The sequence below is a fragment of the Balaenoptera ricei genome, chromosome 3 (genome assembly GCF_028023285.1).
Source record: "Balaenoptera ricei isolate mBalRic1 chromosome 3, mBalRic1.hap2, whole genome shotgun sequence".
NCBI classification, from domain to species: domain Eukaryota; kingdom Metazoa; phylum Chordata; class Mammalia; order Artiodactyla; family Balaenopteridae; genus Balaenoptera; species Balaenoptera ricei.
Genome location: NC_082641.1, coordinates 138,869,043 through 138,885,219, shown reverse-complemented (window position 1 = coordinate 138,885,219; position 16,177 = coordinate 138,869,043). Strand labels below are relative to the sequence as shown.

General features: G+C 42.7%; 1 protein-coding gene across 1 annotated transcript in view; it reads right to left on the bottom strand.

The window, feature by feature from the left end:
* Positions 1–7,052: 7,052 nt before the first annotated feature.
* UBLCP1 (ubiquitin like domain containing CTD phosphatase 1) overlaps positions 7,053–16,177 on the bottom strand; it is a 36,025-nt gene continuing 26,900 nt past the window's right edge. The window contains exon 11 of the mRNA XM_059917610.1: positions 7,053–7,976. Coding sequence (XP_059773593.1) covers positions 7,952–7,976 — 25 coding nt within the window. The 3' untranslated portion in view covers positions 7,053–7,951. The remainder of the gene's footprint in view (positions 7,977–16,177) is intronic.

Sequence of the window (16,177 nt, the reverse complement as noted above, 5' to 3'; positions counted from 1 at the left end):
TGTGCTGGCTTTTGTCCTCACGTGTGCCCCTCGAGATGGCTTCTGCAGTCCCCAACATCATGTCCTCATAGTACCATGCCTGAAGATCAGAAAGGCCGTTCTCCTCTAAGTTTTTTTTTTAATCAGAGAAGACATCTTTCCCAGAGTCCTCCGGCAGATGTGCCCATGCCCTACCTACAAGAGAGGCTGGGAAAGCAAAAACCTGGCATTTTCACCCTCTAAAGTGAGAGGCAGGCTCTGATAGCAGGAAAGTAGCTGAGAGTGGGAAATACTTATTGGTGAGGCAACCAGCAGTGCCTGCCACTGGAGCAAAAGGGAGGGACAGAGAACCTAGATTTGAAGGTGGGCATCTGTGATAGGCAAAATAATGCCCCCCCCAAAGATGTCCATGCCCTAGTTCTTAGCACCTGTGGCTATGATGAGATTATCCCAAATTATCCAGGTGGAACAAGTGTAATCACATGAGCCCTTGAAAGTCAAAAAGATGGCACTAGAGGGAGAAGTCACAGACTTTTGAAGAATGAGAAGGGTTTGACCTGCCATTGCTGGCTTAAATATGGAGGGGCCACATTTCCAGGAAAGGGGAACCTCACTCCTACAACCACAAGGAACTAAATTCTGCCAAAAACCTGAATGAGTTTGGAAGCAGATTGTTCCCCAGAGCTTCCACAAAGGAATGCAGCCCTGCCTTGTGAGACACTAAGCAGAGAACCCAGCCAAAGCTGCCTAGACCTGTGACCTTCAGATCTGCAAGATAATAAATGGGTATTACTGCAAGCAGCTAAATATAGGCCATTTGTTGCAGCAGCAATAGAAACTAAAACAAGATCCTAAAGTACCCAGGCTGTGGCTTTAAGTATTAAGAGGAATTGCCAGGCGAAGCGACTAACATGAGCACAAGTCTGGAAGAGGGAAAGACATGTTTGGAAACCCGCAGAAAACTCATTTTAGCTGAAGCAAAGTAGGGGAGGAGGAGAAGGAAAGGAGAAAGATGAAAAATAAGGATAGGGAGATAAGTAGGAACTAAATTAAGTGGGTCCTCAAATATCAAGCTTGGGCTTCATCACGATGACAACAGAAAGTCATTGAAAGGTTTTAGGCAGAGAAGCGATGGGGTCAGATTTCTGTTTTTACCAGTTCACTCAAGTTGCTACATGGAGAACAGATTGGGAGGTGGCAAGAGAGAAGCCAAGAGGACCAGGTAAAGGTCACAGTAGTGGTCCGGGTGAGAGATTGTGACAGTTTGGACTGGGAAAATGCTGGTAAGGGATGGAGATGAGAGGACTACTTTGAAAGAAATGATGGAGAGAAATGACAGGGCCTATGGGTTGGACATGAGTGCTAAGAGAGAGAAGAATCAAGGATGCAAGAATGAAGCCCGTTCATTCATTCGCTCATCAGGTCGTTATTAGTACCTTCCACAGTACGTGGTCCAAGACTGAGCTAGACACAGAATGTTGCCTCAGAATAAACAAACAGTCCTTACTGTCATGGAACTGAGAGGTTTCTGACTTGATCAATTTGGTCACTGGTGGTACCATTCACTGAGAGGGGAGGAGGAGGATTGAGTGGGGAAGGAACAAAGATGAGGGAATAAAGATGATGAGTTCCACTTTACATCTGTGGACATATATATGGGACAACAAATTGGAGCATCCAATAAACTTTGGATATATGGATCTGGAGCCTGTAAGTGAAATTTGGACTGGAGATAGGGAGCTGGGGATCACCAGCATATAATACAAGAAAATTAGCTTCAGTCGTTCAGAAAACAATGCCTATGAGGAGATGGGTTACGAATTGGGAAACAGTGATTTGCTTTCAAAAGCTTTCACCTCCACCTTTTTTGCCTTGGGACCAACCCTGAATGAGAGACTAACTGAAAGCTAGGACTATCTTCTTCGTCAATTTATGCCGGCTGAGCCCGGCACCAAGAAGCCCAGGGGTGCTCAACAAAGGTTAATTGAATGAAGGAATGACTCAAGAAGGCAAACAAATGAAACCCAGTGGGCAATTCTCAGATTCTTTGCTCTAAAATAGAGGAAATGTTTGCTCTCCACTTTTTTTTAAGTAGCTCCACTGCCCCAGAGTGCAGTCTCCCATGTATCTGAATGACTGAGTTTAATCCCAAATATTTGCTTAAATTAGTTGCTCACTTTCAAAATGGAATATCTCCTTAATGACTAACACTCCTTTCTTGGGAGAACTCGGACATAGGAAGTTCAGTGTTTCCAAGGAGGCAGACATTTGATTCCACCAGGCTGGGGTGGTTGTGGAGGAATGGGTGGTAAGGAAACAGGGTAGGGTACCCACGTGTGCACTTGACTATTTTTCATCTCTGGAATTTATATATGATGTATAGAGAGAAATTAATCAAAGGTAACCATTTCACATCTCATAAGAAATCTTTGTCATTGGAATCCAGAAGTGTGTGCAGTGGATAGGAACATGCTGGTGTCAGACTATAGAGGTTTTAACCCACCCCGCCATTTGCTAGCTGTGTGACCCAGGGCAAGTTACTTACCCACTCTATGCATCAATCCTCTCAGCTATAAATTGGAAGCAGTAATAACACCTTCTGCAAAGGGATGGGGTGAAGATGAAATGAGATAATGCATGTGAAGAGCTCAATGTTCTAAGTTCTCAAGAAATGCTAACTAGTATATTAGTTTGTTAGGGCTGATGTAACAAAGTACCACAAACCAGGTGGCTTAAACAACAGAAATTTACTGCCTCACAGTTCTAGAGGCTCGAAGTCCAAGATGAAGCTGTCGGCAAGATTGATTTCTTCTGGGGGCTGCAAGGGAGAATCTGTTCCATGCCTCTCTCCTAGCTTTTGGTGGTTTGCTGGCAATCTTTGGCATTCCTTGACTCCTGCTACATCACCCCAATCTCTGCCTTAATCTCCACATGGTGTCCTCCCTGTGTGCCTGCCTGTGTCCAAATTTCCCCTTTTTGTAAGGACATATTGGATTAGGGGGACACCCGTCTCCAGTATGACCTCACCTTAATTACATCTGCAGTGACCCTATCTCTAAATAAGGTGACATTCCTGAGAGTATTAGAACTTCAACCTGTGAATTGGAGTGGGGGACAAAATGCAACCCATAACAGCTAGTATTACTACTGTTAACATTATTACTATGCTCAGTTCAGATTACCAAGTAAATATACCTATCTTTTTTTGAGTTTTTATTTTGAATTCATTTCATAGAAAAAAACTGCAAAAATAGTATAAGAGTTGCCTTATAACTATGACCCAGCTTCTCCTAATGTTAGCATCATCCATAATCTTAGTACAAGTATTTAAACCAGGAAATTAACGTTGATACAAGATGATTAACTAATCCATAGATGTTATTCAAATTTTGCTAATTGTCCCACCGATGTCCTTTTTCTGGCCCAGGATCTAAACCAGGATCCAACATGGCATGTAATTTCAAGTCCCCATCATCACCTCAAATCCAAATTCCTTGGTCTTCCTTAATCATTCATTATCAGTACATTTTTGAAGAGCAGCTATCAGTTATTTTGTAAAATGTCCCTCAGGTTGGGTTTGCCTGATATTTCCTCGTGATTAAATGTGGATTCTTGGACTTCCCTGGCAGTCCAGTGGTTAAGACTCCACGCTTCCAATGCAGGGGGCATGGGTTCAATCCCTGCTTGGGGAACTAAGCTCACACATGTTGTGGGGCATGGCCAAAAAAAAAAAAAATGTGGATTCTGCATTTTTGCCAAGGATCCCACACAGTGATATTGTGCCTTCTCAGTGAATCACATCAGGTGGTCCTCAGAGTTGATGTACCGGATCCTCAGGACTAGTGATGTTAACTTCAATCACCTGGTGTAGGTGGTATCTCCCATGCTTCTCCACTGTGAAGGTTCTGTTTTTCCCTTGAGAATTAATATAGCTATCTTGTGGAGAGATACTTTGAGGCTGTGTTAATATCCTCTTTCTCATAACACTTTCACCCACTAATTTTAGCATACAGTGATGACATCTGCCTGCAGCAACAGTTTTGCCTAATGGTGATTTTCTATTTCCATCATTCTTTTTTTTTTTTTTTTAATATTTTAATTAATTAATTAATTAATTTTTTTTTGGCTGTGTTGGGTCTTCGTTTCTGTGCGAGGGCTTTCTCCAGTTGCGGCGAGCGGGGGCCACTCTTCATCGCGGTGCGCGGGCCTCTCACTGTCGCGGCCTCTCTTGTTGCGGAGCACAGGCTCCAGACGCGCAGGCTCAGTAGTTGTGGCTCACGGGCCTAGTTGCTCCGTGGCATGTGGGATCTTCCCAGACCAGGGCTTGAACCCGTGTCCCCTGCGTTAGCAGGCAGATTCTCAACCACTGCGCCACCAGGGAAGCCCCTCCATCATTCTTTATACATTAATTTGAATTCTACCATAAAGAAGGCTTTCCCTTCTTCCTATATTCTTTTTAATAAATTTGAGGTTATCACAGGCCATTGAGTTAACTTCCCAGGATCCTTAGAATCTGATTCTTGGGTCTACCCATTTCTGAGGTATTCACTTGCGTGCCTGCATAAAGAAAAAAAATCTCCTTTATTTTGCATTTCAACCTCATGATTTCAGTTCCCATTAATAAAATCTTTGAAGGAAGAGTGTGCTAAATGCCTTGTAGGGTGAAGAGGATGTTTAAATTATTCAAGAGAACTGCTTTTATACAATTTGGATATACCCATTTACACATAAAAATTAATGCTAATTAGATATAATTTTCATCTATTCATTAAAAGAAATCCCAAAGCATTCCAGAAATCCTTAGTTAGCCTAATGTCATTCTAGGTACTTGAAAACAAAATTGCTTTTCTTAAAAAAAGAAAAATCATGACTTTGTCTTTTATGAAAACATTTATTAGCACCAATGGTGGGGCCTGCTGGCTCCTCTTTCCAAGTACCCACCTCCTTTCCTTCTCCTAATCAATCAGGCATTCATTCAACAACCACACACTGAGAACCTACTGTGTGCCAGCCTCTTCTCTAAGTGCTGGGACCAAAGTGGTGAATAAAAAGACCTGAACCCCTGCCCTACAGAGCTTCCAGTTTCATGGGGGAGATAAACAACAAACAAAATAACAAATCCTGTAAGTGGTAGCTGCTTCAAAGAAACATAAAGCCGAGAGGGAAGAGAGAATAACAGGGGCAAGGGAACCTCTATTCAGATGGTGTCAACGAACAAGATGACCTCTCAGATGAGGTAGAGGAGGTAAGACTTGACAGAGACTGAAAGAAGTGAGGGAGAAGCCCGGGGTGGGGGGGTGGGGGGATGGAGAACATTGTAGGAAAAGGAGCAACAAGTGCCCCAGGTCTCAGTTCTGTCTTAGGAGCCATGACTGGGCTGCATTTGCTAGTGGGAGTGGTTGTTGTGTGTCCATCCCCAAACTGGTCCATTTTTGCTATATATAAAACAGTCTTCTTCTGCTAAGTCTTAAGCTTTTTGTGCCTTCCAATTTACCCCCCACTTAATTTTTTTAACATGTAGTTTTGAGTATCTTTCCTCATCTGGAAGAATACTTTATATAACTAGATAGATAGATAGATAGATAGATATTAATATATACAGATACACACACACATAGAGAGAGGTCCTTTTTTTGTTGATTGACAACCGACAGCTTTTAAGCCTTGCCTCTCCCTCTTACCTCTGCCTCACACGCACATCTGGGCAAGCTGGTAAGACAGCCTGAGTGCTCCCTCCTTTGGTACAACATCGGAACCAAATTTTGAGTGAAGGTTCACAGAGTGCACGCGCGCACACACAGCCCTGAACTGATCAATATTACAGGCACTGACCACACATGGCTACTGAGCACTTGGAATGTGGTGAGATGTACTATACATGCAAAATACGCACTAGGCTTCAAATATGGTATGAAAGAATGTAAAATATCCCATTAATAATTTTAATGGTGATCATCTGTTGATATGATATTTTGTATATATTAAGTTAAAGTACTATTTAAATTCATTTCACCTGTTTCTTTTAACCTTTTTTAATGTGGTACTAGAAATTTTAAGATTACAAGCACAGCTCATATTTGTAGTTCATCTTCTCTTTTTGTTGGACAGCACTAATATATACTAAAGTGATAACAGTGGGTATATCTTTTTTTAAAAAATATCCTTCTTTCGACTTCTCTGTAGTTTTCGAACATGTATTTAAAAATTAAAAGACACTTTCATGCAGTTGTTATCAGTGGAGTTAGTGGGGGCCGCTTAGGGGCTTGGAGGAGGAGTGATTGCCCTGCTCAAAAAGTCCAGAAAGTAAAAATATTTTCCAATCAGCCATAATCCAAAACTGAAGTCCATCCTCTGTCCACACAAGCTCTGTGAGGGACAGGCAGCCTCTCTGTAAGCTCTGGAGGACGTGACTTTCTAATGGTGATTCTAGAGTCTGCAAATGCATTGATGTGCCCTGGCCTATAAGCCCTGGGTCCTTAGAGGCAGAACCTGCTAGCGCTAATGCGCTGCTGTCATAGGAAATGTGAGGCATGGCTGTCCCACTTCCCTGTGAGCATCCCTGGCGTGGCCATTTGTGCTTGATCCAGTCCATGGTCAACTCCATACAAGCCTTCAGTATTCAGATCCTTGTTCACAAACCATGAGGACCAAGCTTGGGATGCTGTCTAGGCACAGACCATCCTGCTTTGCAAGGTAATGTTTTGGAACAAACTGTGCAGACTTAATCATGCAAAAATGTTATTGTATTGAAGAGGTCAGAATTCAAAACATGCTTGCCTGGCCCAGCAACTGAATATACTGCTACCAACTCTCACCCCAGCCACTTGTACTTAGACAGGCTGCTCTTTCTACTGAAAGAATGGATAATAAGAGAAGATGGAGCAGGGGAAAAAAGTGTAACCAAGCAGGACCCTATGGGGCCTTCCCCCATATCCTCTGCTTTAGCTCCTCTCTGAAGTACCTAGATAACAGTATCTAATGCACATTTGAAATCGCTAGGTGGCATTTAGGGGGCTCAAAGAAGCTCCGGTCCTTTATGTCTCAGTGCAGAAAGAATTCAGTGAGAGGCAAAGTGATAGATAAGAAGTGATTTATTAGAATAGGACGCTTTGGGGCTCTCCTGGTGATGCAGTGGTTAAGAATCCGCCTGTCGGGCTTCCCTGGTGGCGCAGTGGTTGAGAATCTGCCTGCCAATGCAGGGGACACGGCTTCGAGCCCTGGTCTGGGAAGATCCCACATGCCGCGGAGCAACTAGGCCCGTGAGCCACAATTACTGAGCCTGCGTGTCTGGAGTCTGTGCTCCGCAACAAGAGAGGCCGCGACAGTGAGAGACCCGCGCACCGCAATGAAGAGTGGCCCCCGCTTGCCACAACTAGAGAAAGCCCTAGCACAGAAACGAAGACCCAACACAGCCATAAATAAATAAATAAATAAATTTAAAGTAGTGCTCCCATTTAAAAAAAAAAAAAAGAATCCGCCTGCCAATGCAGGGGACACGGGTTCAAGCCCCGGTCCAGGAAGATCCCACATGCCGTGGAACAACTAAGCCCGTGTGCCACAACTACTAAGCCTGAGCTCTAGAGCCCGTGAGCCACAACTACTGAGCCCACACGCCACAACTACTGAAGCCCGCATGCCTAGAGCCCGTGCTCTGCAACAAAAGAAGCCACTGCAATGAGAAGCCTGTGCACCGCAACGAAGAGTAGCCCCCGCTTGCCACAACTAGAGAAAGCCTGCACGCAGCAAAGAAGACCCAACTCAGCCAAAAACATAAATAAATACAATAGGACACCTTTTACAAGTGGGAGGGTGAGAGGGTGCCGTGCCCTGAGAACTTAGTGGGCTACAGTTTTATAATCAAAGGAAAAGTAGGGAGAAGGCCACCTTCTTCCTCATTCTTGAGTAGATGTCACGCTTCCATCATCAGCTCCTCCTCCACGTCAGGCAGGGGAGTTTTCTTTTCCTTACATGGTCAAGCTGGGACTGTCATGGCACAACTGAAATAAGCAAAAAGGCAACAACATACGTTAAAAATGGCAAGTCATCTCAGGTTTTAGTATACTGTCACCTTTTCCTTATACTTTTTTCTGGTGTGCGCAGAGGAGCATGTCCTAGGAATCGTTAACTTACTAGCTCACTGGGCAGGATGTGGGTCTCATGCCACCATTGTTTTATTCTTTTGGGGCATTTCTCATGCTTCTGTTGCATGATTTTGTTGCTAAGCAAGACTGCTTGGTTTTGTGGTTAAGCTTTTTTCAGTAATCATTAATTTACAGGGGTCTCCCATACTTTTTTCTTTAATTACAATCCCTTAGTGGGATTAACTATTTAATCACCTACTTTTTCCCTTTACTCTGTCCCTATCATATTCACTGAGTTGTTTTACAGATGTTAAAACCCCACCAAATGAAAGAAATTAACTACTTGATGACCATGAACACGTAGCCCCCAGACCTACTGGAGCCTAAGGATTGATAATGTTAACCCCTGTGACACCACCCTGTTACCTCACCATCAACCAGTCAGAGAATTGTGTACAAGCTGATCGCATACCCTGGGACACCCCTCCTTCACCCTGCCTTTAAAAATGCTTTGCTGAAACCCATTGAGGAGTTTAGATCACTAGTTGCCCTGGACTCCTTGCTTGGCACCCTGCAATAACCACAGCACTTTCCTTCACACAACCTGGTGTCAGTAGATTGGCTTTACTGAGCAAGCAAGCAGACCTAAATTTGGTTCAGTAATAAAACAAAATGGATTTAACTGGATCATGACATGAAAACTGCAAATGTTGTATCACTTTTCAGAAAAATTCACTACCTGCCTTCAAATGCTTTTGCTTTGTATATTTTCTGTACATAAATAAATTCTGAAAATTAAATCTGAGTAATTTCAATTTTGTAAATTTTGAAACTGAAACCGAGCAGGACCCTGTGGGACCTTCCCAGGTACAAATCCTTTCTGTGTCCTCCATTTCTCGTTTGTAGGAAATAGGCTTCATTACAGCCTCCTAGACTTTCCCTTAGTTCCAAAAAGCAGATTCAAACAGTTGCTAATCGGGAAAGTGAGGGAATGCAGAAACAAAGGAGGTGCAATCAAGAAACAGTAATGCAGCTGTTAAGGCAGGGTCCTGGTTCCTCCTCAAGGGATATACATAAAAATATCTTTAAATTCTTCTGCAGGAACTAAGGCCTCCACCCTGGTGGAAGATGGTAACTATACATGCTGAGACTCCAGACTGGTTGAAACCAGAAAGCTGATGATTGACAATCCTGGAACACCCCCTATTACCTCACCAGCAACCAATCAGAACACAGTTACACACCCTCCAGCCCTCACCCCAAATTTTGCCTATAAAATCTTCTCCCTGAGGGCTTCCCTGGTGGTGCAGTGGTTAAGAGTCCGCCTGCCAATGCAGGGAACACGAGTTCGAGCCCTGGTCCGGGAAGATCCCACATGCCGCGGAGCGGCTGGGCCCGTGCGCCACAACTACTGAGCCTGCGCTCTGGAGGCCGTGAGCCGCAACTACTGAGCCCACGTGCCACAACTACTGAAGCCCGTGTGCCTGGAGTGTGTGCTCTGCAACAACAGAGGCCACTGCAATGAGAGGCCCGTGCACCGCAACGAAGAGTAGCCCCTGCTCGCTGCAACTAGAGAAAGCCCGCGCGCAGCAACAAAGACCCAACGCAGCCAATAAGTAAATAAGTAAATAAATAAATTCTTTAAAAAAAAAAAATCTTCTCCCTGAAAACCATTGGGGAGTTTGGGTTTTTTGAGTGTGAGCCACTGGTTCTCCTTGCTTGGCCCTGCAATAAACCTTTTGTAACAGGGAAGAGCAAATTCTGACTCCTTGTTGGTTCTGTTTCTTTTACTTTAACCTTTGCTTTTCGTTGCTTTTTATTATAATCACTGTCTATAGCCATAAGCATACATAATGGCCTGCCACAGGGAACCCTGCCCCTCTGCCTGACTGTTAAACTAAAAGGCCTTTGTTCAGCTCACAGAGAGACATTCTGACCCTGCCCACCTGTGAATGGCTGCAGAAAAGAAGAAATTAATACATCCCCTCCCCAATGAGGGCCAAGTGAGGAGATATTTTGCAAGATAAATGGCCTTCTTACTTTACTTCCTCACCTCCTCCCCCTCTCTGTTCTATAAAAGAAAGGGGCATCCAGACCCCAATAAGATGGTTTTTTGGGTACACTAATCTACCATCTTCTCGGTCTGCCAGCTTTCTGAATAAAGTCGCTATGCCTTGCCTCAACACCTCGTCTCCGGATTTATTGGTCTGTCGTGTGGTGACCAGAGTGAACTTGGACTCAGTAACACTTTCTCTGCCCCAAACTCTGGCATTTCAGTTTGTTTGGCCTCACTGTGTGTCAGGCACACAAACTAGTGTTCGGTAATAAAACTTCATTGGGTAAGAGAAATACTGAGTACTGGCCCCCAAAAGGCTAATATATACCAATAAGGAATTTGTGAGTTTACGTTCAGCCCTAGATCTACAAAAAAGAAAACATTTCACTTTTAAATAATGAAAAAGTTATTCAAATACATAGAAACAAACTCTCATATTAGGCTTCACTTTTCTAACTCTATAAACTGAAGCTACTACAATTTAAATATCAAGGTTTTTTTTTTAACAGCTATAAGGGGTATAATTTACACACTATGTAACTGACCACTTAAAGCATACAATTCAATGGCTTTTAGCATATTCACAGAGTTATGCATCCATCACCATAATCAATTTTAGAATATTTCCAATACTCCAGAAAGAAACCCAGCACCGCTTAGCCATCAGCCCCAATCCCATTTCTCTCCTCCCCTGGCAGCCCTAGGCAACTACTAATCTACTTTCTGCCTCTGTGGGTTTGCTTATTCTATTTCATATAAATGGAATTATATGATAAGCAGTTTTTGTGACTTCCTTCTTTTCCTTAGCATAATGTTTTCAAGGCTCAAACATGTTATATCATGTATCAGTATGGATTCTTTTTATTGAATTGCACTGATATGTCACATTATGTTTATCTATTCATCAGCTGATGGACATTTGAGTTGTTTCCACTTTTTGGCTATTTATGAGTAATGCTGCTATGAATATTCATGTACCTAATTTTAAACTTAAGTAATTCTTGCTTTAGGGCTTGGATGCATCCAAGGAAAGTGAGTATAAAACAAAATTTGCTTTATCAGTGATTGCCACTCATAAATCATCTTTTCCCAAGGAAAACATTCCCTAACAGCCTGATTTGAAGGCATCAAGAAAGTCCCTCTGAAAACTGTTTGATCCTTCAACAGATTCAAATACACACATATTTATTGCATGGCTACCGGAAGCAACATACCGTTTATGATGGATTGATAAATTTGAAATATTAAACATCCCCCCCGCCCCACCGCCCCGGTATTTCTTTGCACTTCTTGCTCTTCTCCCTCATTCAGCCATTCATTGCCTTGGGGAATGGATACCTCAGAGAAGAGCAGAGAACAAAGTAACTGGCTTTGGGCTTTTGAATCTCAAAAGCCATGCAACAAACTTGGGAACATAGGTGATGAATTAGATCAAAGCTTCCTCCCAAGAAGATTAGGTTCTTTGGAATTGAGGAAGAGGGAGTGTATGAGGAAAAATGAGCCCAGGAGGGGAACATGGAGAACTCCATGAAGGTTCATGAGATCAGAGAGCAAAGTGAATGCATGCCTCACTTCTCAGGTAGTGCCCACTAGGGGTACCATGATCTCAGAGAAGAAATGTCCATGTGGTGTGCCTAGGCAGAGAGAACCTAGACAGCCTCCCAGAGTCTTCCCTTGGCTCAGCTTCCTCTTCTGTGAAGGGAGAAGGCTGACATTATGAAGTCTGCTGAGAGTGGCTCTGGGGTAGCACAGGGTTTTAGCTTCACAAAGTGATTCAAGGCTGAGGAAACGCAGGAATTCTGTGCATTCAGCAGAAATACGGAGCATAACAAGGAACATCCCTGGACCTGACTTGGAACAAGGGTTGAGGTAGCAATGACCCATGTGGACCAGTGACCAAGGTCCAGAGTAGATTTCAGAGACTTTAGCAGATACCAGTGTGGCTAAGTGACAACCAAAGACCAGACCCCTCCCCATCTTAATCCCATGCCCCAGGAATGTTGTCAAAATCCTTATTCCCTGGGTCACAAGATTTTATCCCTTTTCTGGAGATGGCCTATCTGTTTTCACTGGCCCCTCCAAATTTGGCTACCTTCCTGTCCTTGCATCTGACCTCACCTTGAGAGGGGAAGGAAGGGAGAAGGGTGCAACCATTAAAAGAACGACAGAGCTATTAAGAAAAACAGGATACAACAAAAACTGGTTAGAACCAACTAGGCCCAAGACGGCAGAAGATGTGACTTCCAGTAGACTTTGAGCCTCATTATATGCTCATTGTAATACATTAGCATGCTAAATGACACACCCACCAGAGTCATGACAGTTCTGAGGCTGACCATAAAAGGCCAAAAAGTGGGCAGTGGCCCAATTCCTGGAAATCCCTACCCCTTCCCTCAAATAATTAGGATATTCCTCTCTCGTTAGCATATGAAATTAACCAGCTCATAAAAACTAACAACCCCATATCCCAGGGCTGCTCTCGCTTTCTGAGACAGACCACATTCTACCTATGGAATGTGTATCTCTCTAAATAAACTTGCTTCCACTTTGCTTTGGCGTGCTCTTGAATTCTTTCCTGGGCAAAGCCAAGGACCCTCACATGGCACCCATTCTAGGGACTCGCCCAAGACAAGGGACATGACCATTCTCTCGCTCCCCCTTGTCCTGCAACATACTCACCCTCCTCCCTACTATATTAGGTCCTCCTATAACACACACCCCATACTTGGAATTATTTGTTTAATGCCTGTAATCTTTCATTGACTATGAGGACCATGAGGGAAGGTAGCATATCTGTCTTATTTACTCAGCACTTAGCACAATGTCCGATATGATACATAATAAGCTGTCAGTTAATGGTTGAATAACTTTTTCCTACAGGAACACACAAATGTACAGAATATACATAGAAGGCTGTTGATTGCAGCACTGTTGGTAATAATATAGATTCAAATTAAATGTCCATCAATAGGGAAGGAGTTAAGTAAATTAGAGTAATTAGACTTCCTCTGTAATATGGAATAATTTGCCTAAGCAAAAATAATCAGAAAGAAAAAAAAAATCTTAAAGTTTATTTCAAAGTCAAGTTAGATATTATTCCTGAATTTTGTACTGCCTTAGATAGATAATCAATGCCATCACCATCCTCCCCATATCACATAGACAACTGACTTGACGCTCTCCTTTGAAAAACACAAATTCAAAACTTGAAATTCTGTATACTCTCATGAGTTCTTACAAGGGTCCCCATGATTGAGGAAGATTGTAAGCATTTGTCAGGATAGCCATTGGTTATCACCAATGATTGTCACCATCATCATCACTGACATTTACTGAATGCTTACTATGTGTCAGGCACCCATGCAAACACTTGCTATATGTTATCTTATTTTGAATCCACATAACCACCCTTATTTTTATACCAACTTTACAGATTAGGCTCAGGGACTGTGGCAGAGAGACCATAAAATAACTCAATGATTCTACCTCCTGGTGTTCACACATTTGTGTAATCTCCTCCCCTGAGTGTGGGAGGGACCTGTCACTTGGCTCTAACAGAACATGGCAAATGTGGTGGGGTGTCACTGCCGTGATTACCTCATGTCACATAAGACAAATCTGTTTTAGCAGGCTGCACTCAGAGACTCTCCCTGCAGGTTTGATGAGGTAAGCAGCCATATGGGAGAAGCTCATGTGGCAAAGAATTTCGGGAAGCCTCTAGAACCTGAGGGCAGTTGACAAGCACCAAAAAGTGGGGGACTTCAGTCATATATTCAGTCATACAGCCTCAAGGAAATGAATTCTGACAACAACCTGAATGAATTTGGAAGCAGATTCTTCCCCAGTACAGCTTCCAAATAAAATCCAGCCTGTCAGATACCTTGTGGCAGCTTCGTGAGACCCTGAACAGAGAGGATTCAACTAAGCCACGCTCAGACTCCTAACATCATGAGGGATTAAACGTGTGTGGTTTTAAGCCACTAAGTTTGCAGTAATTTGTTATGCAGCAATAGGAAATAAATACAGAGAGGTTACGTTTCTTACCTTAGACCCCACATAAGTTGTGGGACTAGATATCCTACCTGGGTCTGTCGACTCCCCTGTTCGTCAGGGCCAAGCCCTGCCCCGCTGCATCTACGTGGTGCTTTCAAGATTGTTTCAGATCCAAGAATGGGGATCATCAGAAAATCTACAAACAACAAATGCTAGAGAGGGTGTGGAGAAAAGGGAACCCTCTTGCACTGTTGGTGGGAATGTAAATTGATACAGCCACTATGGAGAACAGTATGGAGGTTCCTGAAAAAACTAAACATAGAACTACCATACATACGACCCAGAAACCCCACAACTGGGCATATACCCTGAGAAAACCATAATTCAAAAAGAGTCATGTACCATAATGTTCATTGCAGCTCTCTTTACAATAGCCAGGACATGGAAGCAACCTAAGTGTCCAGTGACAGATGAATGGATAAAGAAGATGTGGCACATATATACAATGGAATATTACTCAGCCATAAAAAGAAACGAAATTGAGTTATTTGTAGTAAGGTGGATAGACCTAGAGTCTGTCATACAGAGTGAAGTAAGTAAGAAAGAGAAAAATAAATACCATATGCTAACACATATATATGGAATTTAAAAAAAAAAAAGGTTCTGAAGAACCTAGGGGCAGGACAGGAATAAAGACGCAGACGAAGAGAATGGACTTGAGGACACGGGGAGGGGGAAGGGTAAGCTGGGATGAAGTGAGAGAGTGGCATGGACATATATACACTACCAAATGTAAAATAGATAGCTGGTGGGAAGCAGCCGCATAGCACAGGGAGATCAGCTCAGTGCTTTGTGACCACCTAGAGGGGTGGGATAGGGAGGGCGGGAGGGAGACGCCAGAGGGAGGGGATATGGGGATATATGTATACGTATAGCTGATTCACTTTGTTATACAGCAGAAACTAACACAACATTGTAAAGCAATTATACTCCAATAAAGATGTTAAAAAAAGTTGTATCACCTTTGGACATCATCTAGAAGTCATTCTTCTTCACCATTTGAATAAAGGTCACCTTTGTCTTCCATGAGAAAAAAAAAATGTAATCTTTAAAAATAAATAAATAAATAAAATATATAACCAACAAGGGGAAAAAAAAAAAGTTGTTTCAGATCCAAGCCTGCACTCCAAAACATGACTCAGCTGAGTTCCTCTAATCACTCAGACCAAAGGACCTTCCCTGTCTTGGATCACCTAGCAGACCTCACTACCTTCTCATGCAGGCTACAGCTGCGTGATGGAGCAATGATAATACGGGCCCATCTTGGGCCCTGTTTGATAAGTGTCAGTGATTAGTGGCCCTGGAAGGACTTCCTAGAGATGTGGGCTCCCATGCACATTCCCTTGGCCCCACAGTGGGGCTGGATGTGGGGATGCTTAGTTACTCAGTGAACTGGACGGCAGCAGGCATATTGTAGCACTTTGCTTTTGATGATTTGCTGCTCAGTGGCATTAGTATGATACCTATCAGTGTCCTGTTAATCAGAACAATCATCTAGTCTTGAGCTCCCAGAATTCCCTAAGAATATCAACTTATGAGAAAGGATTATGGCATTTAGATATGGTACTGTGCACTTCTATTATTGTCTGGTGAAAGCATTTGTAAACTACATGAATCAGTTTACTACTATACTAAACAATGTACCTAAGAAACAAATGAAACTCTCTCTCGTATATCATGAGCCATAAAACTATAGCAGTTCAACCATCCAACATCACATCAGTAACTAGAACTTACAAATTTCTTCTTTACAATAAGCTTTCATGAAAATATTTTCCTTATATCAATATATCCTCCTATAAAGGTAGATGGAAAAAATCAATATGCAGGGATGCAAAAAGAAAAGGGAAATAATACATATCTTGTATTGTCATGAGTCTCGTTACAGTTGGAAGCATTTAAAGAAGCAAATGTTTAAAATAATGACATTATGTAAGTGCATAGTTTATGGCTTGTTTACACATTCATTAGTTTAACTCACATTTGTCATATATCCACCAAGTTCAGA